Source organism: Pelodiscus sinensis, chromosome 3 (assembly GCF_052426305.1).
Source record: "Pelodiscus sinensis isolate ZL-2025 chromosome 3, ASM5242630v1, whole genome shotgun sequence".
NCBI classification, from domain to species: domain Eukaryota; kingdom Metazoa; phylum Chordata; order Testudines; family Trionychidae; genus Pelodiscus; species Pelodiscus sinensis.
Window position 1 is genome coordinate 63,710,459 of NC_143054.1, and position 25,761 is coordinate 63,736,219.

The following is a 25,761-nucleotide window of genomic DNA, read 5'->3' on the forward strand; positions in this document are numbered from 1 at the left end:
ACATGAAGCTCAGCAAATCAAGCTAGTAGCTAGCCTGCTATGAGCTGAACGAATTTACCACAACTTGTTATACTGACACACAATTTTATACTGGTATAACTGCACCACATTAGAGGGTTGCACTGTGGGTATAGTTGTATAGTTGACATCCCCCATTATTATTGAGGTTTTTTTATATTCACAGTCTCTATTAGATTAAATTAAATGCTCCTTGCACATTTCATAGTCCTGGTCAGGTGGTTGGTAATATTTCCCTTCTGTTATATTCTTATTATTCGAACATGGAATTACTATCCATAGAGATTCTAAGGTATAGTTTGGTTCATTTAAAATTTTACCTCGTTTGATTCTGTATTTTTTTCATATATTGTACCATTCTCCCAGCACCATGATCTGTTCTGCCCTGCCAATATATTTTGTACCCTAGTATTACTGTGTCCCATTTATTATCCTCATTTTATCAAGTTTCTGTGATGGCCATCATATTAATATTCTCATTTAATTCGAGGCACTTGAGTTCACACATATTATTATTTAGACATCTATTACTGGTATATAAGCACTTGAAAATGTTGTCACTTTTTAGCTGTCTCGCATTACATGATGTCATTGAATGGGACTCTTTCATTTGACTGCTTCTGATCAGATCCTGCCTGTGTTTTGTCATTTTTCATTCTCTCTTCCTCATCAGGACATACAGAATCTGTATTAATAGATCCTCCCTTTAGGGATGTGTCTGTTTGAACCACATGGTCTTTTGTACCTGTCAGCTTTCCCTCAATTGTTAGTTTAAAAACTGCTCTACCACTTTTTAAATTTTAAGTGCCAACAATTTGGCTCCATTTTGGTTTAGGTGGCACCCACCATTATTGTATAGGCACTCCCTTTCCCAAAAGTTTTCCCAGTTCCTAATAAATCGAAACCCCTCCTTCCTAGAACATTGTTTCATCTATGCATTGAGACTCTGCAGTTCTGCCTGTCTGCCTGGTCCTGTGCGTGGAACTGGAAGCCTCTCAAAGAATGCCACCATGGAGGTCCTGGACTTCAATCTCTTACCTAACAACTTTAATTTCATGCCTAGCAGTGGTACTTGAACAGTAAATAAATTCAACGTAAAGCTAACACTGTCCTTTATACACTTTAACACCATTAAGAACTGTAGCATTACAAGATATACACCTATTGTAAATAGTACAACTTTTTAATATATTTGATACCTGCAGTCAGTTGCCTTTGGGGGAAGAATATAAGGGAAAAGAAGTTCAGTAAGTTTTCTTAAATAGTGAAGTTCATCTCTTCGACTCCTCAAAGCTACATGCAGTTCTGGTCCATATTCTTCTAAAGCAGCTTGCTGTAAGAATTCTGAATTTTTCACTGCAAGAAAATAAATATATAGAGAATATTCTAACTTTTTTCCTTCCTATCTTTGTGAAATAATGGCTGAGGAGATTTCTTTTCACTTGGATATGACACAGTCGTTTTCAATATTTTTGCATTTGCAGACCCCTAAAAATATTAAATGGAGGAGCAAACTCATTTGGAAAAATCTTAGACATAGTCTGCAGACCCAAAGTGTGCATGGCCCCCCCATTGAAAACCACTGATATATAACATTATCAAGATCATATTTTAACATAGGCACAATTGTCAAAGATACATAAACAAACAAAATAAAATAACACATGAATATAGGTTTTGACTGTGGTTCTACTGTGAAAGGACTACATAAAATTTCCTCCTCCTATTGTAAAAAATAGTAACTTCTTCACTATACTTAATTCAACATTGGATAGTTTTCATGGTTTTACCACTTACTTGTAGGAGGGCAACTTATCCCAGTTTGTTTTTTAACTATACTGAAGCCTCTCCCCATTTACTTTTACCTAAGTTTCACTCTTCCAAGATAGGCTCTTATTTATTGATTTGTTCTACATATAATTTGGAAACATCTAAGACTGGAATTGTTAGCTATATAATGTGTTTCCTATTTAATTTATACAGGCAGTCCTTGGGTTACGTACAAGATAGGGACTGTAGGTTTGTTCTTAAGTTGAATCTGTATGTAAGTCGGAACTGGCGTCCAGATTCAGCCGCTGCTGAAACTGACCGCCAGTTCCGACTTACATACAGAATCAACTTAAGAACCCCAAGCGTCCCCAAGTCAGTTGCTGCTGAAACTGATCAGTGGCTGATTCCAGGAAGCCCGGGGCAAAGCAACTCTGCCTCGGGCTTCCTGTAGTCAGCGCTGGTCAGTTTCAACAGCAGCTGACTTGGGGACGCCTGGGGCAGAGCACCTGGGGTGCTGCTGGGTTGCTCCAGTAGCGCCCAGAGCGGCGCTGCGGGACCAACCGGCAGCGCCCCAGCTGCTCTGCCACAGGTGACGGAGAAAAGCCTCGTCTGCTCGGGGGGGGGGGGTACTAGCTGCGCACCCCCCCTCCCCCAGCAGACCAGGGAGACAGGGAGCAAAGCCTCTGAGGACGCAGGCAGCGGGACAGCCGCAGCGAGCCTGGGCTGCCCCCCTGCCGGCTTCCCCTGCGGCTTTGCAAAGCCGCAGAGGGGCTCGGGCAGTGGAGCAGCCCAGGCGCGCCTGGGCTGCCCCCCTGCCGGCTTCCCCCGCGGCTTTGTAAAGTCGCGGGGGCGGGGGGCTCGCGCAGCGGAGCCCCCCGCTCCCGCCAGCTTTACAAAGCCGCGGGGGAAGCCGGCAGGGGGGCAGCCCAGGCGCGCCCCTTTGCTCCGCGTCTTCCTGGTCTGCAGACCAGGGAGACGCGGAGCAGCTTTTCTTGCCCGGGAGTACACGGGCGGCGGGACCGCGTGGTCCCGCAGTCCGTGTTCGTAACTGCGGATCCGACGTAAGTCGGATCCGCGTAAGTCGGGGACTGCCTGTATTCCAAAATTACTTTCAAAATAAAATTGAAGCAATACATCTTTTGTACTGCTTTTCACTGTGCTTAAACTAAATTTAACTAGGAACTATTTTGTCAAAAGTATAGCATTAAAGTATATATTGCAAGAAAGAATATTTGTATTCTCAGGTAAAACCTCTGCTCCCTAATTAGCAATGAACATTTTATAATCCCTTTAAATCAATTCAATTGGAAAGACTGAGTTGTATTAAAGTGTGAATTAATTCAACATAGGTCCTGTGCCAAAAAATATACTAAAAAGGAATTAATTGCATAACCTAGGTTACAGATACATGCATTTAGTTTACTGCAATCTGTGCACAAATCTCAGTTAAAATGTAACTTCACAACTACAAATTACGAAAATAAGTCAATTACTATAAACACATATACCACCTGATGAGATTTAGGCACACTGGCACTGATGAAAGCAGCAGGAATAGATTCTGAAAACTATAAATAAGGAGTCACCATAGGTGAGCTGTCTGAAATGGAAGAAAGGAAAAAGTAGGACAAAAGGAGGAGAGAAAGACACCTTGGATATGAAAGGAAAGAGGAAACAATGAGAAAAGCCCAAAAGAGAAATGGAACTGGGGCCAGGCTTAAAGTCCAAATCTTTAAACTATGGGGTGTACATAGCAACACTTCTGGGGAAGGGTCAAGAAAAACTGAAGTTACAAGGAGTCATTTTCAGCTATTTGCACATTTCCTAATTTGACATGTTCAGCTGAAATTGGGTATACCTGCTGTCAGGCAGCATTTTATTAAAAAAAGATAAACATGCCGTTTACAAGCACAGACATGAAAAAAAATGTAGTTCTTTTAGTTAAAAAAAATGCAAGCATTTTCTTAACCACATTAGCACCTTAACAAGTGGCCATGAAAGCTTTGCATTTACTATAGCAGCACCACAAGAAGTATCTTTCATTGTTTGGTGAAAGTTAAAGTTGATCTGTCTAAATTAGGGGGTCAGCAACCTTTCCTAAGTGGCATGGCAATATTTAACCCTCTTGATCTGGGCAGTGCTGCACTCCGTGCAGGAGGGAAGGGGCTCACTCCACCATGTGCCCGTGGACCATCTGGCTCAGTGCAAACCTTTCCACAGACTATCAGCTGCTAATGGAAACTCACTGTTAATGACATAATTATGCACGAGCCATTCTGCTAGTGCTGCAGCTGGGGAGAATTGTTTGCATTCAGTTCTTGTCCACGTTTGGCCCTCTATCCCCCCAGACAAGTACCACAGCAGAATGGGTGATGGATATTTTTAAAAAACGTGAAGGCAATGGCAGATTTAATAATGACAGATTATAATAAAAGTACTAACACATGTGCAGCATCAAATGTTTTAGACTTAGCATTTTAAACTTGCAAACCATTTTAAATATTCAAAACATTAATATAAAAAAGTTTCATAGTACCTTTCTGCCTGGCTTTAGCTATGACTTCTATATGTTTCATTGCTGCCTTTAGCATTTTCTTTGTTATAACAGATGGAATGTCCACCTAAAAAATAAATTTGAAGTTAAGGGGGGGAAATCAATTCTTCCTAAGTTACTAAAGTAGATTACTATGAAAAGTATCTGTTAACGCAATTTATTAGTAAAATTTAAATGCCCAGCTAAGATTTTTTATTTCAAATGTATCCACCTGAGTTGACAGCATGCTCATTTTCTTGGGAAAGCAAGATACTTACCATTACCAGTTAATAGAGTAGAAAAGTCAGATATCTGTTCCAGTACTGGTGTTCTTTGAAATGTGTTGTTCATCTAATCACCAAAAGTTTTCCTCTCAGCAGTATCCAAGGGGCCCAGCTCTAGCACCCTCTCAAATGGTGCCGTCTACCCCCTCCCCCACCACCACCCTCAGCTCCTTTTTGCTAGAAACTCCAAAAGTAAGAAAGGAGGGTGGGCCGTGGAATGGACATAAGCAACACATCTCAAACAACACCAGCTGTGGAAAAAGTACTTGATTATATCCTTTCTGTATTAGGTGACTCCAACCAGTACACGTGGAGGGGGGCAGGAGTTCACAGCCATGTAGCTTGTAACACAGCTCTGCTGAACTAGGGATGTAAATGACTAGTAGACTAGTCAACTATCCAGTAAGCATAAGCGACTCGACTAGTTGCTCCCCCCCCTTGCTGCCTCTATCAGAGCTGGTGCTGGGAGGGACCTGTTTAAAAGCTGGTTCTCCCCAGCACCATCTCCAAGAGGGGCAGGGAAAGCAGAGGTGTAGCAGAGAACTGGGCATGAGCCAGGAATCAGCTGATTCCGGCTCGCGCCTGGTCCCAGATGCCATGCCTCTGCTTTTTAAATGTATTAGGAGCTACCAGGCTCTTAATACAATTAAAAGGCAGAGCCGTAGCAGTGTTAGCTCCCGGAGCCAGAAGCTAACCTCACTGCAGCTCTGCAGTTTTCCCCCTTTTTGACTAATCAGCTAGTTGATAGAATTTCCATTGACAAGTCAATTAGTTGATTAAATGCAATTTAACATCCCTGTGCTGAATCCAGAACCATCTCTGGCCTGCTGAGTGATAGCATAATGAACTGTGAATGTGCAGACAGAGGACCATGTCGCAGCTGTACAGATGTCCTCGTTTGAGATATACACCCAGAAAACACTTGTGCTCTAGTAGAACGGGCTCAGATGATTGGCAGAAGCAGGCCCTTTGCCAGCTCATAACAAGTCCTTATGCACGAAATGATCCAGAGGGAAATACTCTGCAAAGAAACTGGGAAGCCTTTCATCCTATCTGCAGTAGCAATGAAAAGCTGGGTTGATTTGCAGAACAGCTTGGTACACTCCAAGAATAAAGCTTTGGTCTTTCAGACATTCAGTGCATGCAAATGCCTTTCTTTCACCATCTTGTGAAACTTGGGACAGAACACAGGAATATATCCTGGTTCTCATGCAAGGAAGACACCACCTTTGACAGGAAGACTAGGTGGAACCACAGCTGGACCTTGTCCTTATAAGAGACCAAGTAAGGTGGTTCCAAGGTCAAGATCTTGATCAGAAGTAGGAAAACAACCTTCCAGGACAACTGGGATAGTGATCCTAAGTTGTAGTAAGTAGTCTAAATGGACAGCACCAAAAGACATGAGTGAGAGATTCTGCGCTCTGATACCCAGTGGGAAAACCTCGTCCATTTGCCCAACTAGATCAGTTTTGTGGGTTGCTTCCTGCTTCCCAGGAGGACTTGCTAAGTCTTCTCTGAGCAGGCATGCATCTCCAGGCTCAACCACAAAGCATCCATGCTGAAAGAGGCAAAGACTTGAGATTGAGGTGTAGGTGTTGACGGTGGTCCTGTGACAGAATGTCCGAAATGTTAGGAATGGGCCAGGGAGGATCCTCCACCACCATGTATATGAGCATGCAAAACCACTGTTGGCAAAGCCACACTAGGGCAATCACAATAACCCATTCTTTATCTCTTATCATCTTTACTAGGGCCTGGCTGATGAGAGGGATTTGTGGGAATGATTAAATCAGAACCTCAGTCCATTAAATAAGGAAGGCATTGTCGAGGGAGTCCTTGCCCAGACCTTGCTGGGAGGAAAAAAATAATGGCACATTCTGTTTTGTCTGTTGGTGAACAGGTCTACTTGAGGAGTTTCCCAGCTCTGGAAGATCACACAGGCCACCTCCAAGTGGAGGAACCACTCATAGTGAGAGGAGACATCCCTTCTGAGGTAATCCATTAGGCACTCCTGATGCCAGGGAGATAACCAGCTTCCAGATGGATGCTGTGGCTGATTAAGAAGTCCCACAGATAGTGTACCTTTTGATAAAGAGCTGACAAGCGCTCTCCTCTTTGCCTGTTGATGCAGAACATCAAGGTCATGTAGTCCATCAGGACTCTCATTACCTTGTTCAACAGGTGCAGCAGGAAGATCTTGAAGGCTAACCAAAATGCTCTGAGTTCTTTGATGTCATATGTGTAATGTTGTTTCCTCGGGAGTCCACATCCTCTGAATCCAGAGATCTCCAAGGTGTGCTCCCCAGCCTAAGTTTGAGGTATCCAACACAGCTCAAGAGGGGGATTATCCAACAGGACTCCTTCCAGTACCTTCTCTGAATAAATCCAATATTGCAACAAGGTGAAAGCTACCCAGAAAATACTTACAATCTTTCAAAGATGGTCTCTGGCCTGGCAATAGGATGACACCAGCAATTGCTAGAGGGGCTGCATGTGTAGCCTGGCATGGCTAATCACGTAACAGAATGATGCCATGTGCCCCAGCAAGCACAAAGTTGACATCAGAGGACATCAGAGGAAACTTGGAAACCTCTGCAATGAGGTCTGACAGGGCCTGGAACCTATGTAGAGGGAATGCTCTTGCACGTTCAAACTGAGTACTGCCCTGATGAATTCTAAACTCTGGACTGGGACTAACGTGGACTTTTCCACAGCAAGAACAATGGAATTCCTTCCACATGGGAGAAGATATAAAAGGCCTTAGGAATTCCATCATTTTGCCTCTCCTGCTCCAGTTTCTACACTGCTCTGGAATACGGATTTACACTGATAGGAGCATTCTACCAAAGAAAATGAGCTCCTTCCAACAATTTGGAAGTAACTAGAGACTTGACTTAAGCCAACAGTATATTCCATCAATTATACAAGCCTGAATCAAGAACTTTGCATTTATTGTATATATTTGATTTCTTTAACCAATTTCAATTCTCACCCTTTCATTTTATAAATAAACCTTTATATTATAGATACTAAAGGATTAGCAACACCATGATTTTTGGGTAAGATCTGAGTTTTATATTGATCTGGGTATATGGCTGAGCCTTTGGGATCAGCAGAAACTTTTATTTGATGAAACTGGTTTACATAACCATTCATCCCTGTAAGGAGTGCTACTGGTAATGATACAAGGGAACCGAAGCGCCGGTAGGAATTGCTTGTATGACTTCTGGTTATCCAGTGTCATGAAACAGAAGTTCTCTTTTGGGCTGATTTGGGGCACCCTATAAGTAAAATATCTCCAGTTCTGAGCTGTGGCTACCTGATTTCTAAGTACTTAGCCCTGAATTGCTACTCTTAGTAGTTTCCCACTAGAACAACCCCTGTATACAGGTATTTAAACTGACGCTGCATCACTGTAATTACATCAAAAAAGCTCTATGCTTTCTTCTCAAGATGGTTTTATGTTGGCATAGGAGGGGAGTTACATTGGCAGGAGTGTTTTCTGACACAACTGTGTAGTGTAAATAAGATCTTAGAAAAGGAATATAAATCTTCCACCTTTCACAATATATTGAATTTTCCCTCCTTCCTCCTCAAAAATAAGTCTAGAAGAAGCAGCAGAGGTGGCAACCCCATATGGGACTGGTAAAGCCAACAGCCCCACAAGGGGCTAAGAGCCTCCAGCTGGGCTACAGCGGTCCCTTGCCCAGGATTCCGCTTAATAAGTTAATTGGTTAATTGACTAAGTGAGATATTACATCCCTAATAGTAGTGGATCAGCAAGTCAGCGAATAACTCCAAGTATGCTCAAACAACATGAATTAAAATTCTGAAGTAAATGCTACAGCTTATGCTACATTTCCATTTTGAAATATTTTCTTCCTTTGCACACTTTTATGCCTACAATACACAGAGCATTTGCTGATTGCCTGTCCCCACCTTAACTTTCAAACCATCTGCAGTACCACAAGCATGTTAACATGGAAGACACCCAGATCTGATATTCAGCTAGGATTAAAAGATATTGTTCATCAGCTAAGGACGCATGTGTGTATCTTGTAAGGATATTAGAAAGCAGTTATTTTAATAATTGTGTAGCTGCTAAATTTCTTAGCAGTTACATGATTACTCGATAGTGCACTCCTAGCTCCACTCCCAGAGAGCCACTCCCTGCCACTTCAAACTGCTGCCTCTGTATCAGATCTGTATATCAAAACTGAACATCAGATCTGTATCAGAGACAGCAATATGAGGTGACACGGAGAAGCAGATACAGAAGCGGTAACATGGTCAGCAGCAGCCCCTTTCCGTGGGGGACCCGAGCTCCCTGCAGACAGAGGCTGTTACGGCATCCCATGGAGCCGTCTATGTGTACAGCAGGCCTGGGCTGATACAGAGGCAGCAGCGGGGACAAGCCCCCACTTGCCATCCGGAGCTTCTGCCTCTGTATCAGCCCAGGCCCACCATATCAAAGGCAGCAGCGCCGGATGGCAGGCAGCTCCCCTGTGTGCTCTTCACTGAAAACTCAGACCAGCAGGCTGGGATTGAGACAGTCTTCCAGTCCAAGTTTTAAATGCAGAGCACGCAGGAGGGTGGGGTGTTGCAGTTAACTGGCATGGTTAACCAATAAGTGATTGCTTATTGGTTAAACAGTTAGCCAACTAGCTGTTAACATCCCTAGCATTCTTATAGCTCAGGAAACAGCATCTCCCCCATCACACAATTCTACTTAACACTTATTACATGACTCCAAGTTAATATAGTCCCTTTTCCACACAAGTCATACCTACCAGGTTTCTTAGAGTGAGCAATTTGAAACAGTTATGCTCTTAACAAGTCTGAAAACCTTAAATATCTTCAAAGAATCTTAGCACAGACGTAGAACCAGGTGACAGCTATACGGACAACAGTCCCCCAGTATCTAGTAGTTCTCTCTACTTTCTTAAAATAAAAACCCATTAGAAACAGCCAATGCAGCATAGAAGATAGTCTGGTGCTAACACAAAGCATTACTAAAATAGCAGGAACAAAGACTTTCATTTTTAAGGATTCTATAGGATTGGGCTGTGGAACAGTACCATGGAAGGTAAATTTCAGAGAAAGTAGGTGGCTATAAAGAGGAAGAAACTGGCAAAGGAAATTCTAGATAGGAAATATGTTTCTTATGTTAACGTAACTAATGCATGACATTTTATTTTAGCATTAGATAAAACGTGTATATATATAAATAAAATCAAGTTCTCTCTCAGCCATTTTTACCTTCTGAATTCTGCGAATTAATACAGATGCAAAAAACCGCAATGTTACTCTCAGCTCATCTACGAAAGACTCATCATCAGTTACATCCCTGTAAGGATTTAAAACAAATTATGACAAGTAAACCAGAGAAAATATTTGTGAACTTAATCTATCTATGTTATACTTGATACTTCCAAAAGAAAGAATAAAAAACATTAAGTATGCTATTTGAAAGCATAAGAATTATCCCAAACCTAAATGAAAGCACAAAAGTTAGAAAGAACTAGCTGATGACTGGTCCTCTATTCAAGCACAGAGATGTATGGACACCTAAATGCACTTGATATAGCTATACTTCTAATTAGCTGTGACTTGAGAGGCATGGTCACAGCATAAGACTAACAGCTAGGAATCATGTTCTAAATTGTGTTCTAATACTAACTGCATGGTTTTGAGCAAGTGACAACCTCTAATTCACTTTTCCCATCTGTTAAAAAATAGTTACCCAGTTAGGTGGGACAGAGTGAGCCTAAATCAATCACTTTGCAAAGTTGTACGAAGAAAAATGCAGTACAGTAATTCCTCACTTAACACGTGCCTGCTTACCATGTTTTTGCGATAGCACAATTTTTTTTTTAGGGAACATTTTTCAAACACAACCCCGTTCCCGCAATAACACGATTTCCCCTAGGGCCAGCAGCTGCACGAGGCTTCCCCTGCCTCTCTGCAAACCAGTAGAGGTTTGCCGCTCGCAGCGCCATTCCCCAGTGACCCCCGCTGGCCGGACTCAAGGCATCTGGCCAGAGGAGGTCACTGGGGAACTGCACGGTGAGCGGCAAACCTCCGCCGCTTTGTAAGGAGGCAGAGGAAGCCCCGCGCAGCTGACGGTGACCGGCTGCAGGCCTCCTCCCGTCCTGTCCTTCCCTTCCCTTCTCCAGAGCCAAACACCTCCCCTCCCTGCTATAACCCAGTCCCCTTTCTCCCCCAACCTTATGTCCTGGTCCCAGCTGCTAACAAGTGCAGGATGGAGCTGCGAGCGCACGTGCGCTTGAAACGCAACCCCCACCTTTTCCATTATTTTCAATGGGAAAACTGACCCCGCATAACACATTTTCACTTAGCATGATCATTTTCTGAAACGTATCCACTGTGTTAAATGAGGAATTACTGTACATGTTCATTATTATCAGAGTTGTTTGAAATTTTACATTTCCATCCAATGAGAAATTCTGAAACGTCAAAATGTTTTGTTTTGACATGATCAAAATGTTTCTACTTTTATATTAAAGTTCAGATGATTTTCTGTAAAAAATTTAGATGAAATTTATAACATTGAAAAAACTTGTCCCATCCTTGAAATTTGCCCCTTCCTACAAAGTTGCTTCTGTTGAAGGTCTCATTTTCCTGTTCAGGAAAGACAGCTTTCTCCAAAGAGAGAAACAGAGAAATGGGATGAAAGAGTAGAATGGGAAGAGAAAAATATCCTAGAACATTAGACAAATTCTGATTGTCATTAGGGCAAACATAGTAAGAAGATTTGCCCCTTAAGTAAAAATAATCCTCCAATTTTCTAATTAATCCACCCAATAAGCCATAACTTCAGAAAATTTCTCCCACCTCAGAATGTTAGTTCATTTTTTTTATTGTCACCATGCTAAGGTGTACAGAGAACTCAGTTATGACTAGGACAAAGTATTAACACATAAAAACTATGGTTCTTATATGTGATATCCTGAATCTAAACTCTGACAGTCTGAAGTAACATAAAAGATAGTGTGTCCATAGATTCTCCACCAACTTTAAATTATAAAATATTAAAGACAGTAACCTCCTTAAATATTATTTTATGTAAAAGGAGTTCCACAAAATGTCTTCTAGATTTCATATACTTTAAAGTTTACTCAGCTAATGAAAAAGTGAATAACCAAAAGATTATCCATTTTGGTGATGCACAAAATGGTGTTCAGGCTCCCTCTGCTGTCTACACATGAGTGTATTAGCTTTGTTCAGTATATTGTAACCAGCACTGACACAACCAAAGCAAAGACGTAACTAAATAGAAACATGAATACTTCAGTCACATTTAAAAATAAATTAGATACATAGAACACCTGTAAAAAAACCCTGAATTTTCAATGAGTAAGACAATGTAAAATAAAAGGTGATTGTAGTTGACAAATTACTTCAATGAACATTACCTTTTGGAAGGGAAAAATCAAATTCATAGTTACTAGGTGAAATTCAGTGTCTTAATTGTTTTCTAAATTAATATAATCTTCTATCATGGTATTGATACACCAAGATTTGAAGTGTTTAAGTTATTTTTTTCCAAAGTGCCTAGAGGATGCACAGTAATATACTTTTAAGTTAAAAAACAAAACAAAAAACAAAACAGGAAACCTATAAAGGCCCCAGTCTTGCAAAGACTTATTCACTCTCAGGCTTAACTTTAAGCATGTGAATAGTCTCATCTGAGTTCAACAGATGCCTAGGGAGTCTGTGGAATCTCCATCGCTCGAGATATTTAAGAGGAAGTTACATAGACATTTGTTGGGAATGATCTAGATCAGGGCTACTCAACATGTAGCCCACAGCCCATTTGTCTACGGCCTATGGTGCAGTTTGGGTTTACGCAGGGGCTCAACACATGGCCTGGAGGTGGGAACCAAAACAAAAAAGGTGTCAATATAATGTTCTTCTGTTGATATGCATTTTAGTACAGTAAACTTCCGATAATCCGGCACCTTTAGGACCCAGGGGGTGCCGGATTATCAGATTTGCCGGACTATCGAAAGGGGGGGCTATGAGGGGTCTGGGGTGGGGGGTGGATGCCACCCCAGGCCCCTCATAGCCCTCCCTTCCGATAGTCCGGCTCTGCCCCAGGCGTCCCTGATTCAGCCGCTGCTGGTCAGTTTCAGCAGTGGCTGAATCGGGGACGCCTGCAGCAGAGCAGCTGGAGTGCTGCGGGGTTGGTCTGGTAGCGCCGACCTTTGACGCGGTGAGACCAACCCGGCAGCACCCCAGCTGCTCTTGGGGATGCCTGGGGCAGAGCAGCTGGGGTGCTGCCGGGTTAGTCACTACGAGCCCAACCCGGCAGCACTACGAGACCAACCCGGCAGCGCCCCAGCTGCTCTGCCCTGGCTTCCCCGATTCAGCCGCTGGTCAGTTTTAGCAGCTGCTGAATCGGGGAAGCTGGGGGCAGAGCAGCTCCAATGGTCCGGCTGCCCGGAGCACTTCTAGGTTCCTGATGGTGCCGGACCATCAGGAGTGCCGGACCATCGGAGTTTTACTGTAGTTAAATTCTCGGACTGTCATTGCTCATTAAAAGTGCTGTCGTGTGGGTGGAAATTGGGTAAATACTGCAATTTATTAATATCAGCAGAAATGACTTAAATGGGGCCTACAACTACAATGTAGTCTTGCTTTAATTTTTGTATTTATGTCAGTCAGTGTGAAAGAAGCTATTTGCATATATATGCAACCACACTTTATTTGCGGTCCTTGGCATGTACCGTGAGTATCATTGTGGTCCCCGGGGCTTCCAAAGTTGAGTAGCCCTGATCTAGACAGTGCTTGGTTCTGCTCTGATGGCAGAGGACTGGACTTGATGACCTCTTGAATTCCCTTCCAGTTTTAGTATTCTGTTATTTACAATCTTAAAATTAAGCATGTGTAAAGTCTTTACAGGGTCAAAGTCCTAGCTCATATATTGAATGTATTTTCCTTATTTTTATTTAAGGCTAAAAACAATTCATATTTTGATTGAGACTCTACATAAAATATAGGGTAGAGGTCCTACATTTAGTTTAGAATCGTATCTCATTAAATAGGATTTTTAAAGTCCTTCCAGTTTTTGAATCTTTTACCATGGTTGCTGCAAACATTTGTCTTTTTCCAGGAAAGTCTCACTGAGATACAAAGCATTTTATAATTCCAATATTAATTTCACAAAAATCTTTGCGATGTTTTTAATTTAGAACAAATTAATCCATTCTACTTAATAAAAGAAACTAAGATGACAATACTGTAATACTGAGAAAGTAAAAGTAACATACAAAGATTTTTTCAATACAAAAATTAAATATGTATTTTCTAAGGAACTGTTTCCACTTCACAGTTTTGAATGAGTGGTCATTATTAGAAAAAATATATTGTTTGTGGAAAACTCATACCTGTACCATGGATAAACAAAATTTTCGAGCACCAGTTCAAGAACCTGTATAAACAAAAATAATCACATTACAAAATAAGGGATTTATTTGTTCTACATCCTTATTTGAATAGCTGAAAGAAGAAATATACAAACATCTTTTTCTAACCTCAGTAAATGTGTACATTACTTTAAAATGACAAGATTAAAAGTGGAGAAACAAAATGTAATGGCTAGAAAATAATATATATATAAAAATCTAGAGGAAAGGAGAAAACTAATGTATTTCTAAACTAACAATCTAAGGGTACGTCTACACTTGCTCCCTATCTCGAGATAGGGATGCAAATGTAGTGTACCGAAATTGCTAATGAAGTGCGGGATTTAAATATCCTGTGCTTAATTAGCATAATTGTGTCCGGGCGCCATTTTGAAATTGCGTTATTGCGAAATAAAACGCCCCGTGTAGCAGCGTTATTTCAAGAGAAAACCCTTCTCTCGAAATAACTGTTACTCCTCATACAATGAGGAGGGTTTACTCTCAAAACAATGCTGCTACACTGGGCGTTTTATTTCGCAATAACGCAATTTCAAAATGGCGCCCGGATATGATTATGCTAATTAAGCACAGGATATTTAAATCCCGCACTTCATTAGCAATTTCGGTACACTACATTTGCATCCCTATCTCAAGATAGGGAGCATGTGTAGACGTACCATAGGGCTCAAAGCCATACGGTCAAATGCTCCAGATATGACAAGCTTTCTGTGGATCTCCATAGAAGCAACCATGGTTGCAAGGAAGAGGAGCTATGTGAGTACAGGTGTACGGCTGAAGCACTCAGTAGCAAGCCAGAGCATCGTGCCTGGGGCTGCTGGAAGAAGGCAACACCTTGTATAGTTAATGTGAAACCAATAAGAGAAGAGTCTTAAAAAGCAGTGATCAGATGACCAAGATGAAATCTGCCTTCAAGAAGAGCAACTAATCCTAGATAGTAGAGAACGAAGTCACCCATGATGCTGCTGGGTTCTAGATTGTCTCAGGGGACCAGTTTGACCACGGTGGTTTGACCATAGCTTATAAGGTGCTTGATTGTCACTCAAACTGATAGAGGGATGAACTGCACCGAGAAGTGAAAGAACCATCCTTCCTCACCTGCCCAAGAAAGTAAAACATTATCCCTTAGGTCTCTTCTTTAACAATATGAAGTCAAAAAATTTAAAAAAACCAAACACAAACAAAACAAAACAAAGAATGATAAATTTATAATGAAAGGAGTTTTGAATCAGGAACACCATTTTCTTTTGTGATACTAGCTATAGACATCTCTAATCAGCTTTCTTTCCACAATGATATGTTGACATGGTTTACACCACAAAGAATTTTACAAGTCCATTGATCAAGAGGTAAATACCCTACACTGTAAATATATTATTCATAATTCAACTAAGTATTGTTTAAGTAATTTTTCAATCAGATTCATTTTATGCAATTTGTGACATTTAAAATTATATTATACAGGCAGTCCCCGACTTACGCGGATCCGACTTACGTCGGATCCGCACTTACGAACGGGGCTTTCTCGCCCCGGAGGTCGAGGTGGCGGATTGCTACCTGCGAGCTCCGGGGCGAGAAAGCCCCGTTCGCAAGCTGCTCCGGTGCCCCTGGTCTGCTGGAGACCGTCTCCAGCAGACCAGGGGCACCAGGCGGGTTCCCGCGCTTCTGAGGCTTTGCCAGAGTAAAGCCTCAGAAGCGCAGGGAACCCCTGCTGCTGCCGCTTCAGTCCGGGTGCCTGTGGTCTGCTGGGGACCATCCCCAGCAGACCACAGGCACCGGGACTGAAGCTGCAGCCACAGCGGGGTCCCGCGCCTCTGAGACTTTGCCAGAGCAAAGCCTCAGAGGCGCGGCACCCCGCTGCTGCTTTGCTCCCCGTGTCCCTGGTCTGCTTGGGGGGGGCGCAGCTAGTGTGCCCCCCCCCCCCAGCAGACCAGGCTTTTGTTTTGGACTCTCGGGCAGAGCAGCTGGGGTGCTGCCGATTGGTCCTGCAGCGCCGCTCTGGGCACTACTGGACCAACCCGGCAGCACCCCAGCTGCTCTGCCCCAGGTCCTGATTCAGCCGCTGCTGGTCAGTTTCAGCAGCGACTGAATCAGGACGCCTGGGGCAGAGCAGATGGGGTGCTGCTGGGTTGGACCAGTAGCACCTAGGAGCGGCGCTACTGGAGCAACCCAGCAGCACCCCAGCTGCTCTGCCCCAGGCGTCCCCAAGTCAGCTGCTGCTGAAACTGACCAGCGCTGACTACAGGAAGCCCGAGGCAGAGTTGCTCTGCCCCGGGCTTCCTGGAATCAGCTGCTGATCAGTTTCAGCAGAAGCTGACTTGGGGACGCCTGTGGTTCTTAAGTTGATTCTGTATGTAAGTCAGAACTGGCGGTCAGTTTCAGCAGCGGCTGAATCTGGACGCCAGTTCCGACTTACATACAGATTCAACTTAAGAACAAACCTACAGTCCCTATCTTGTACGTAACCCGGGGACTGCCTGTATATTACATCTTTAATGCTGTCCAAGAATAAAGTTTCAGAGGGGTTGCCGAGTTAGTCTGTAACAGGAAAAACTTAAAAAAACAACTAAAGATTAACAAAACATGCAGATTTTTAGATGACAGGATTATTAGAAGTCCAGATCCAAGAATAATTCTGGGATTTATTTTATTTTATTTTATTTTTGGATCTGGACTTCTAATAATCCTGTCATCTGAAAAAGTGGGTTGTGCCCACGAAAGCTCATGATACCATCTACATGTTTTGTTACTCTTTAAGGTGCTACCAGTCTACTTGTTGTTTTTTAAGTTTTTCCTTAGGAAAGTAACAGCAAAAGACAGATTTCATACAATTTAATTAAAGCATCATTCTATAACCCAGAGTTTGCAATGGAAACATGGAAAATTATGCCCTACTCCAGCACCAAGTCTTCTCCATTCTGCCGTCTTTCACACTTAACGGGAGAAGTGAGAGCTGTTAATGCAGTTTCATAATAACCTAGTCTAAAATATGTGGCTGCACTATTGCCACACAAATGGCAATTTTGCCTAACAGGATATTTTCACTGAATTTATTTCCAAAGGAATGTGCTTCTTAATAAAGATTCTACATATGTTAATCTCTTGATAGGATTGTACAGGCAGTCCCCGAGTTATGCGGATCCGACTTATGTTGGATCCGTACTTACGAACGGGGCTTTTCTCGCCCTGGAGGACGCGGGCGGCGGGACCGCCCAGAGGCACCGCGGTCCCGCCGCCTGTGTCCTCCGAGGCGAGAAAAGCGTCTCCGCGTCTCCCTGGTCTGCTGGGGGGGGCCGCCCCCTCAGCAGACCAGGGAGACGCAGAGCAAAGCCACGGAGGACGCGGGCAGCGGGACCGCCCAGATGCCACGGTCCAGCCGCCCGTGTCCTCTGGGGCGAGAAAAGTGTCTCCGCGTCTCCCTGGTCTGCTGGGGGCGGAGGGGAGTCCCCCAGCAGACCAGGGAGACACGGAGCAAAGCCGCGGAGGATTCGGGCGGCGGGACTGCGGCGCGTCTGGGCGGTCCCGCCGCCTGAGTCTCCATGGTCCGCTGGGGGGGGGGGGCGCGCAGCTAGTGCGCCCCCCCCCCCCCGAGCAGACCAGGCTTTTCTCGCGTACACCTGTGGTAGAGCAGCTGGGGTGCTGCCGGGTTGGTCCCGCAGCGCCGCTTCTTGGCACTACTGGACCAACCCGGCAGCACCCTAGCTGCTCTGCCCTAGGCATCCCCAAGTCAGCCGCTGCTGAAACTGACCAGCGGCTGACTACAGGAACGCCCACCCGGCAACGCCCCAGCTGCTCTGTTCCAGGCGTCCAGATTCAGCTGCTGTTGAAACTGATCAGCGGCTGATTCCAGGAAGCCCGGGGCAGAGAAACTCTGCCTCGGGCTTCCTGTAGTCAGCCGCTGGTCAGTTTCAGCAGCGGCTGAATCTGGACGCCAGTTCCGACTTACGTACAAATTCAACTTAAGAACAAACCTACAGTCCCTATCTTGTACGTAACCCGGGGACTGCCTGTACTACAAACCCTAATAAATCTGCTAATCAGAACTCCTCAACTCGTACTGCTCTGAAGAAAATGTCAGCTATTGCATAAAAAAGTTCAATATTTTATACTTTTTAAATATACATTCACATTTAGGAAGGAAATAACTCTAGGCCATCGTTAACAAATTACTTCTTCAGATAATCATTGCACATCTTAATTATTTGTACTATTTACTATTTTAAAGAACCCGAAAACATGCTAGCTCCTTCTCATAAAGAACTGACCCTCCTCCCAATCTTACTGAACTTAAAGTGTAGTCACAGCAGAGTGTAAAGAACAGTGGGCTGGAAAGAACAAGAGATAAGAAAGAACAATATTTATTATTTAGTATTGGGGAAGTATTGCAAGGACAGTGCTGAACCTACCTTGGTGCCTCAATTTAAGCATGTACTCATTGTCGTAGATATGGCCCTCAGAAACCATTGTGACCATTTATTCTGATTTCTTGTACAACATAGGTCATAGGACTTCCCTGTATTATCCTTTAGTCTGACATTACAGGCATACAACTTGACAGAATTAATTCTGCTTTTTAGAGATTTTATAATTGCCGGTAATAAATAATCTGCCACAACCACTGGTAAATTGTTCGTGGTAAATTATACCCATTTAAAATCTGTGCTATATTTCAAGTCTATTTCTCGAGTTTCAAATTCCAACCACTAGCTTTTATTAAACTTCTATTAGACTGACGACCCTTTTATTATAAAAGTTCTGTTCCCTATCTAGACACTTATAGACTACAATCAAGTCACACCTTCATCCTCTATTATATACTATAAGCAGACTGAGCTCCCTGAAGGTCTCATTATGATGCATGCTTTCCAGTCTAATCATTCTTATGGCTTCTCTCTGAACTCGCTCTAATTTTTCAACATTCTTTTTGAATTTCGAACCCCCATACGGGACAGAAAATACCAGAAGTAGTTCCTATGTGATTTCATATTTTTAATACATACAAGAAATGTGATGGACTGATGCCCAAAAGTAATTATGAGTCTAAGATCATGTCTCCACCTGGGAAGATCAACAACACAACAATCGATCTTCTAGCCTTCAATTTAGCAGGTCTAATAAAGACCAGCTAGATTGAACACTGAGGGCACTCCCGTCAGCGACAGTATTCCTACTTCTCGCAAGGCGTAAAGGAAGTTGGCAGGAGCCTTTCTGCAATTGACCTCCCACTGCAAGGATGGCATCGAAGCCTGTCTTAAGGTAGATCAACTCCAGCTATGTTTTTTATGTAGCTGGAACTGTGCACCTTAAGATGACTTTCCCTTGTAGTGTAAACCTGGCATTAAGGAACAATCTGAATGACAAGACGTTAGCTGTTTGGGATTTCAATGCATTGAAATCATGTCAAATAATTAACATTAATTGACAATTAAATAACAGTTTACCTCTGAGAGAGAGGCATCAACTTTGGAAGATACTTTTAGATCCAGCCATGGCTGGTAGTTTTCCAGAAGCAATGCACGTCTGTAAGAGAAATAATACAACATGTAACAGATGATTTTCTCACTTCAAAGTACAAAATGTAGCAACTGTTATTATAAGAAATGCCAAATATTAACTTACCTATGCCTTTTGCACTTGACTTTACCACATACAGCACAGCTGTGACCTTGGGGAAATAGCTCTTGTAGTTCTAATTGCTAAGAAAGAAAAAGTATTTAACAAGAAATCTTTTTTTTTTCAAAATCATCTCTCTCAAAGCATTTGTACACTAACCAATTTGCTTTTATTGTATGTGATTACAGTAAAACTAATTTGCACAAAATATAAATTGTTTGTTTTTCTTTTTGGGCAGGGGAGAAAGGTGAATATGAAGATACAGGCAGTCCCCGACTTATGCGGATCCAACTTATGTCGGATCCGCAGTTACGAACATGGACGGCGGGACCGCATGGTCCCGCCGCCCGTGTACTCCCGGGCAAGAAAAGCTGCTCCGCGTCTCCCTGGTCTGCAGACCAGGAAGACGCGGAGCAAAGCCGCGAAGGGGCTCCGCTGTGCAAGCCCCTCCGCAGCTTTGCAAAGCTGCGGGGGAAGCCGGCAGGGGGGCAGCCCAGGCGCGCTGTGGCTGTCCCACTGCCGGCATCCTCAGAGGCTTTGCTCCCCGTCTCCCTGGTCTGCTGGTCTCCAGCAGACCAGGGAGACTGGGAGCAAAGCCGCGGAGGACCCGGGCGGCGGTACCACGGTACGTCTCGGTCCGCCACCCGCGTCTTCCTGGTCTGCTGGGGGGGGGGGGCGCAACTAGTACGCCCCCCCCCCCCCCAGCAGACTAGGCTTTTCTCCGTTGCCTGTGGCAGAGCAGCTGGGGCGCTGCCGGTTGGTCCCGCAGCGCCGCTCTGGGCACTACTGGACCAGCCCGGCAGCATCCCAGCTGCTCTGCCCCAGGTGTCCTGATTCAGCCGCTGCTGGTCAGTTTCAACCCAGCAGCACCCCAGCTGCTCTGCCCCAGGCGTCCCCAAGTCAGCTGCTGCTGAAACTGACCGGCGCTGACTACAGGAAGCCCGAGGCAGAGTTGCTCTGCCCCGGGCTTCCTGGAATCAGCCGCTGATCAGTTTCAGCAGCAGCTGACTTGGGGACGCTTGGGGTTCTTAAGTTGATTCTATATGTAAGTCGGAACTGGCGGTCAGTTTCAGCAGCGGCTGAATCTGGACGCCAGTTCCGACTTACATACAGATTCAACTTAAGAACAAATCTACAGTCCCTATCTTGTACGTAACCCGGGGACTGCCTGTAATTAAGTTAGTAAAATATCAAACGGAAGGAACTGAATTTAATAAAATAATGTACAGATTCAAACTAACCCATGAACATAAAATTATTTTTCTAACTTCAGCAGAAAAGTGATTTAGAATTGACAATGTTTCTTTCTTTGAAACTTCAAATTCACATGAAGTAAGCTGAGTATAGCCAATAATATATAAACTGAACTCATTTTGTCAAAGGAAATTGAACTATTTTACAAACAAAACATTATCGTGCAGGTTTATGGTTTAAAAAATACCCAACTGCCACAGACACTCTAAAAGCATTATTTAGGCAGCAATTAAATTGCCTATACCGAAAACAGCATATTTCTAGCTGTTGAGTATCACAGATTAGGGTTGTAAGACACCTCAAGAGGTCATCTAGTCCAATCCCCTGCTCAAAGTGGGACTAACCCCAAGAAGTAATAAGGCCCTGATCCTGCAAATGCATTTAGTTAATTTTATACATACAAAGAGCAGGACATTTAGAAATCGTTCATTTTAGTAATGGTGTAGCTGCAACGATTCTTAGCAGTTACACAGTTACCAAAATGCTCTCCCCACAGGGCAGGGCCTGCAGCCAGCATGTTTCCAATCCCACACTTGGGAGCCCGCTGCCACCCAGTGCTGCTGCCTCTGATATAGAGGCAGCAGCACAGGGTGACAATTGGGACCCCCACGCAGACCAGCTCCAAACTGACACCCCGAGCTGCAGCCTCTGTCCTGGAATTGCCATGGAGAGAAGCTGCTCCGTGGAATGCCAGAGCAGCCTCTGTGCATGGGGAGCTCAGGCCCCCTGTGCATAGGGGCTGCTGCCACCCGCCTCTTATACATAGGCAGCAGCACAGGGCGGCCAGTAAGAGTTGGTTTTTAAACCGGCTCCCTGCACAGACCAGCTCCCACCAGCCATCCTCCACTGCAGTCTCTATATCAGAGGCAGCAGCACAGGGTGGCAAGCAGCTCCCCTGCATGATCTTCATTTAAAACTCGGGCCAGCAGGCTGGGACTGGACCAGCCTGCCAGTCCGAGTTTTAAATGCAGAGCATGTAGAAAGGGGGAGGATGTTGCAGTTACGGGAACCGTTAATAAGCAATCACTTATCGGTTAAACGGTTAACCAGCTAGCTTCTAACATCTGTAGTGAGGAGTTCCACTGGGTTCAACGGATAAATATTTGCAAGATTAGTACATTAATTTGTATCTGAAGACTGTTCATTATAGAAAGGTTGCAAGCTAATATCAACTGCATTCAATACTGTTACATTTAAAAAGAGCACATTATCTAAAATTACTCTTTGTACATATTGCTACAAAATAAATGGAGAAGAAATAAACACGACAAAGAAAAATTAAATGTACCTTAGGTTTATATTTTATTGTAAAAAGAATATTTGGCAAGAGAGAATCTGGTCCTAATACGCAGTAGAATGTGACAATGCCAGCAACAAACGACCAGAAGATCATCAAAATGTGAAGATACCTTGTAAACAAAGAAAACTACTGTTTTATAATAGGGCTCCTCAAATTTCACTATGTTATGACCCCCTTCTGACAACAAAAATTACCAGGAGGAGGGACCAAAGTCTGAGACCCACTGCTCTGGGTAAGGGGAGGCTCCAGGCAGTGAGCCTATAACCTGAGCTTCACTTCCCAGAGCTGAAACTCTCAAGCTATGGCTTCAGCAAGTCCAAGTCAACCTGGGCAACCCCACTGATTATAACAAGGTAGACAATACCATATAGTATATTTACAGCAGAATTTTTCAAGATGACATATGAAGACAAGTATTTCTTGTGGTGACTGCTGAAATTAAGTGAAATACTATATTTAACTCTGTGTCAGGAGTTCTCAAACTGGGAATCATAATCACTCAGGAGGAGAAGAGGTATCATGGGTGTCATGAGCTCTCAGCCCTTGGGTGACTGGGCTGCAGCTTTCAGCCCCAGATGGTGTCACATGCAGCCACTCTGAAGGTGGTGGGATGTTGCACTCACAGGCTTGCTGTGTGAAAGCAGTCACTAACTCAAAAAGTTTGAGAACCACTGGTCTGTGTGTTCATGAAAAGAGACTTTTATCAATGATTGGAGCTTTAAATTACAGAAATCTAAGGTACACTCATCCACAGACAATAATAATAAAACAGCAATATTAATGTAGCACTTTACTTCAAATCATATTACAAATATAACTAATACCCATGCCACCTCAAAAGTGAGCACTGGCCATCAGATTTATGTTTACATTAGACAGCACTTCATCACTTCTTGTTCTGATATTGACTGACAAGTTAATACAATATTTACATTTACTTACTAGTATCTTTCTAGCATGAAAGGCTCACTACAATAGACGCAAATCTAAAAACTAATTTTGTGCAGGGACACAGCACTCTCTTCCTTTGATGCTCCATGGGCACTGTTTATTTTTTGGGCGGGGGTTTCTAATGAGTTGTGAGTACAGTAATAGATGCTGAAATAGTCTATATCATAACGATCTCTTGTACAACTGCGCTGCATGTAGGTGATAAATGTTTCTCTGTTCAGAAACTTTTTGTAAAATTTTAAAACAACGAAACTAGCACTCTTCTCTAGGTCACCCAGTAAGTCTAGTCTTACTAGTGTTAGTCTCCCAGTGAAAATGCCTCAGAGCAAAAACATAAGCATGTATGCCCTATATGATGCAGAATCAGCACCAGGATTTTGTTAGGTCCTTACTCCTTACTTTATAACTGTTGCTCATACCATGTATAGTTTATGCTTAATAATTTGGGAATGCTATGCTGCTTTCTATATTTTAATGCACACAGGGTAGCAAAACTCTGGAGACTGAGGTAAGAAAAGAGAGTGATCAAGCAATCACACACTGGGAGTGCTAGAACACGCTGATGCTGAAGCCCCAAAGTTATTTATTCACAGCAGAAGCCAAGAAGAATGATGTTTCCTCTCCTGATTGACATGTATGGAGATGTGAAGAAAGCTGACTCATAAGAGGGTAAAGGCAGAGGGTGTAGCTTTCTTGCTCTGCTTCTCCCACAGTCTGGCCCCTCGCTATAAATCTTTTCTTGAATTGCTAGCCACTAATACGTTGCCAGTGGGAGGGAAGAGAAGAGAATAGCTCTGTCGCCTCTGCTCCAAAGTTAATGGGACGAACAGGAAGCCATGTGAACTAAACCCTGTCTCAGGACAGTCAGAACAGCCGCTCCTGCTCGCGGGTACGGGGATGCACAGGAGCTGGCAGACGGGCCTAAACCCGTGTCTAGGGGAAGGCTGAGCAAGTCGCGGCCTCTCCCCGCCTACTGGTACCGGGATGACCGCTCCTGGCAGCTGCTTCGCTACAGGTGCCTAACGAGGTTCCCAGGAGAGCGCCTCTCAGCGCAGCCCGCGGGACAGAGGAAGCCAGTTCCCATCGCGCCCTCCTCCACTGGACAGCTGCTCCCAGTGCCCCGCTTTAGGCAATCGGCCCCCGGCCATTAAGTAGGGGCCCTTCTGCCCTGCCCCCCTCACCCGGCCTCCCTCCGAGACTCTTCCACGTCACCGCCGGCTCGTGGGAGGCCGCAGCCAGGGCCGCCCGGCGTTGGGAAGGAGGGGGCGGAAGCAGGGGCCCAGGCGGGGGCTGTTACCGGTTCAGCAGGAGGGTGACGGCGCCGAGCCCCAGCCCAGTGCCGCACAACAGCGGGTACTGGCGGAAGGCCTCCCGCAGCGCCTCCAGCCCCCGCGCGCGGCGCCTCAGCCTCTCGCACGCCGCGCGCCCCCACCCCATCGCCGCCAGCGGGGAAGGGGCGCGGCGCATCCAGCGCAGGGACCCCCGGACCCACAAGGCGGCGACGGCGGCGGGGAAGCTGCTTCCGCTCTGTGTCACGTGACCCCCCCACCGCCACGTGATTGCACGAGCGTGCGTCGCGTACGCTGGGCGTGAGGCTCGGGGCGCCGGCGTCATGGTGACGGGGCGGGGCGCTAGGATCTAGCCTCGCTGGAGGCGGATGGCGAAGCTGCGACGATGAGCGGCCGGCGTCCGTGGGGGCTAAATGGATCCTGCCGCGCCGCGGCCGGGTTGGCTGCGCGACGCCACCGCGAACGTCCCGAGCCCAGCTCCACCGCGGCGCACTGGGCGTCTGCCGTGCACATGGCGGGGCGGGCGGGGCGGGAGGTGCCGGCCGGGAGCTGGGTTAGCGCGGGAGAAGCGGCCTGCTCCCCCAGCCAGCCGCGCCTGGGCTGGCCCCGGGAGCGAGAAGCGGGTGGCCGTGGCGGCGCTTGGCCATCAGACCCGGCGCAAGGGGGAAAACCCTTCCTGGGGGCGAAGCAGCGGGAGCGAGGCCGCCCCGGTGGCGTGTGCGGGAATCGCGGGGAGGGCCGATGGCAACAGGCCTAGGGGAGCCGGGAAAACCGACCCACTTCCCTCTCTTCGCTGTTTCCCTCCCTGTTACGGGGCCACTCGCAGCCAGCGGTTCCGGCTGTCGGCCTGCTGCTGGCTCCATCGACTCCGCCTCAGTTACCGTTTCCTGAGATCCCCCCCCCCCTTTACTCTTTGTTCCTGGTATGAGCCATTCTTGGCTGGAGACACACTTGTGGGGAGAGATTTGGTTTGGGAGCAGCCCTGTTAGTGCACATTTGGCTACTTTGTTCCCTAGCTTCGCTGAGTGGATGGTTTTATTTCCAAATTTGAAATTTTCTTGTCAGCAATAGAGAAAAAAGGTTAACAGTTTCAACAGAACACTTTTAAGTTAGGTCTAATTTGGAGAAGGGACTACTCCTATTGTACCTCATGCGTAAAAAGATTATTTCCAACAAGGGTTCAGTGACAATTCTGTAACATACTGCCCCAAACCATGGAAATGGAAGATACTTGATGGTGGCATGCTTACATAGTTATGATTGCAGAGGGGAATCTCTAACCTATGGCGTTTAGAAACTATCT

At 44.9% G+C, this 25,761-nt stretch overlaps 1 protein-coding gene across 3 annotated transcripts in view; it reads right to left on the reverse strand.

Annotated features, from left to right (window-relative positions):
• The window catches only part of SNX14 (sorting nexin 14), a 66,831-nt gene extending 42,112 nt beyond the window's left edge, over positions 1-24,719 (reverse strand). For 2 of the 3 annotated variants that reach the window (XM_075923838.2, XM_075923837.2), the window contains exons 1-8: positions 24,467-24,606; positions 22,207-22,327; positions 19,671-19,747; positions 19,493-19,571; positions 14,016-14,059; positions 9,865-9,952; positions 4,325-4,409; positions 1,218-1,374 (exon numbers count right to left, since the gene is read on the reverse strand). In XM_075923838.2, coding sequence (XP_075779953.1) covers positions 1,218-1,374; positions 4,325-4,409; positions 9,865-9,952; positions 14,016-14,059; positions 19,493-19,571; positions 19,671-19,747; positions 22,207-22,327; positions 24,467-24,606 — 791 coding nt within the window. Of the gene's footprint in view, positions 1-1,217; positions 1,375-4,324; positions 4,410-9,864; positions 9,953-14,015; positions 14,060-19,492; positions 19,572-19,670; positions 19,748-22,206; positions 22,328-24,350 lie in introns of all 3 variants that reach the window. The other variant, XM_075923839.2, reaches the window with a different exon arrangement.
• Positions 24,720-25,761: the final 1,042 nt, after the last annotated feature.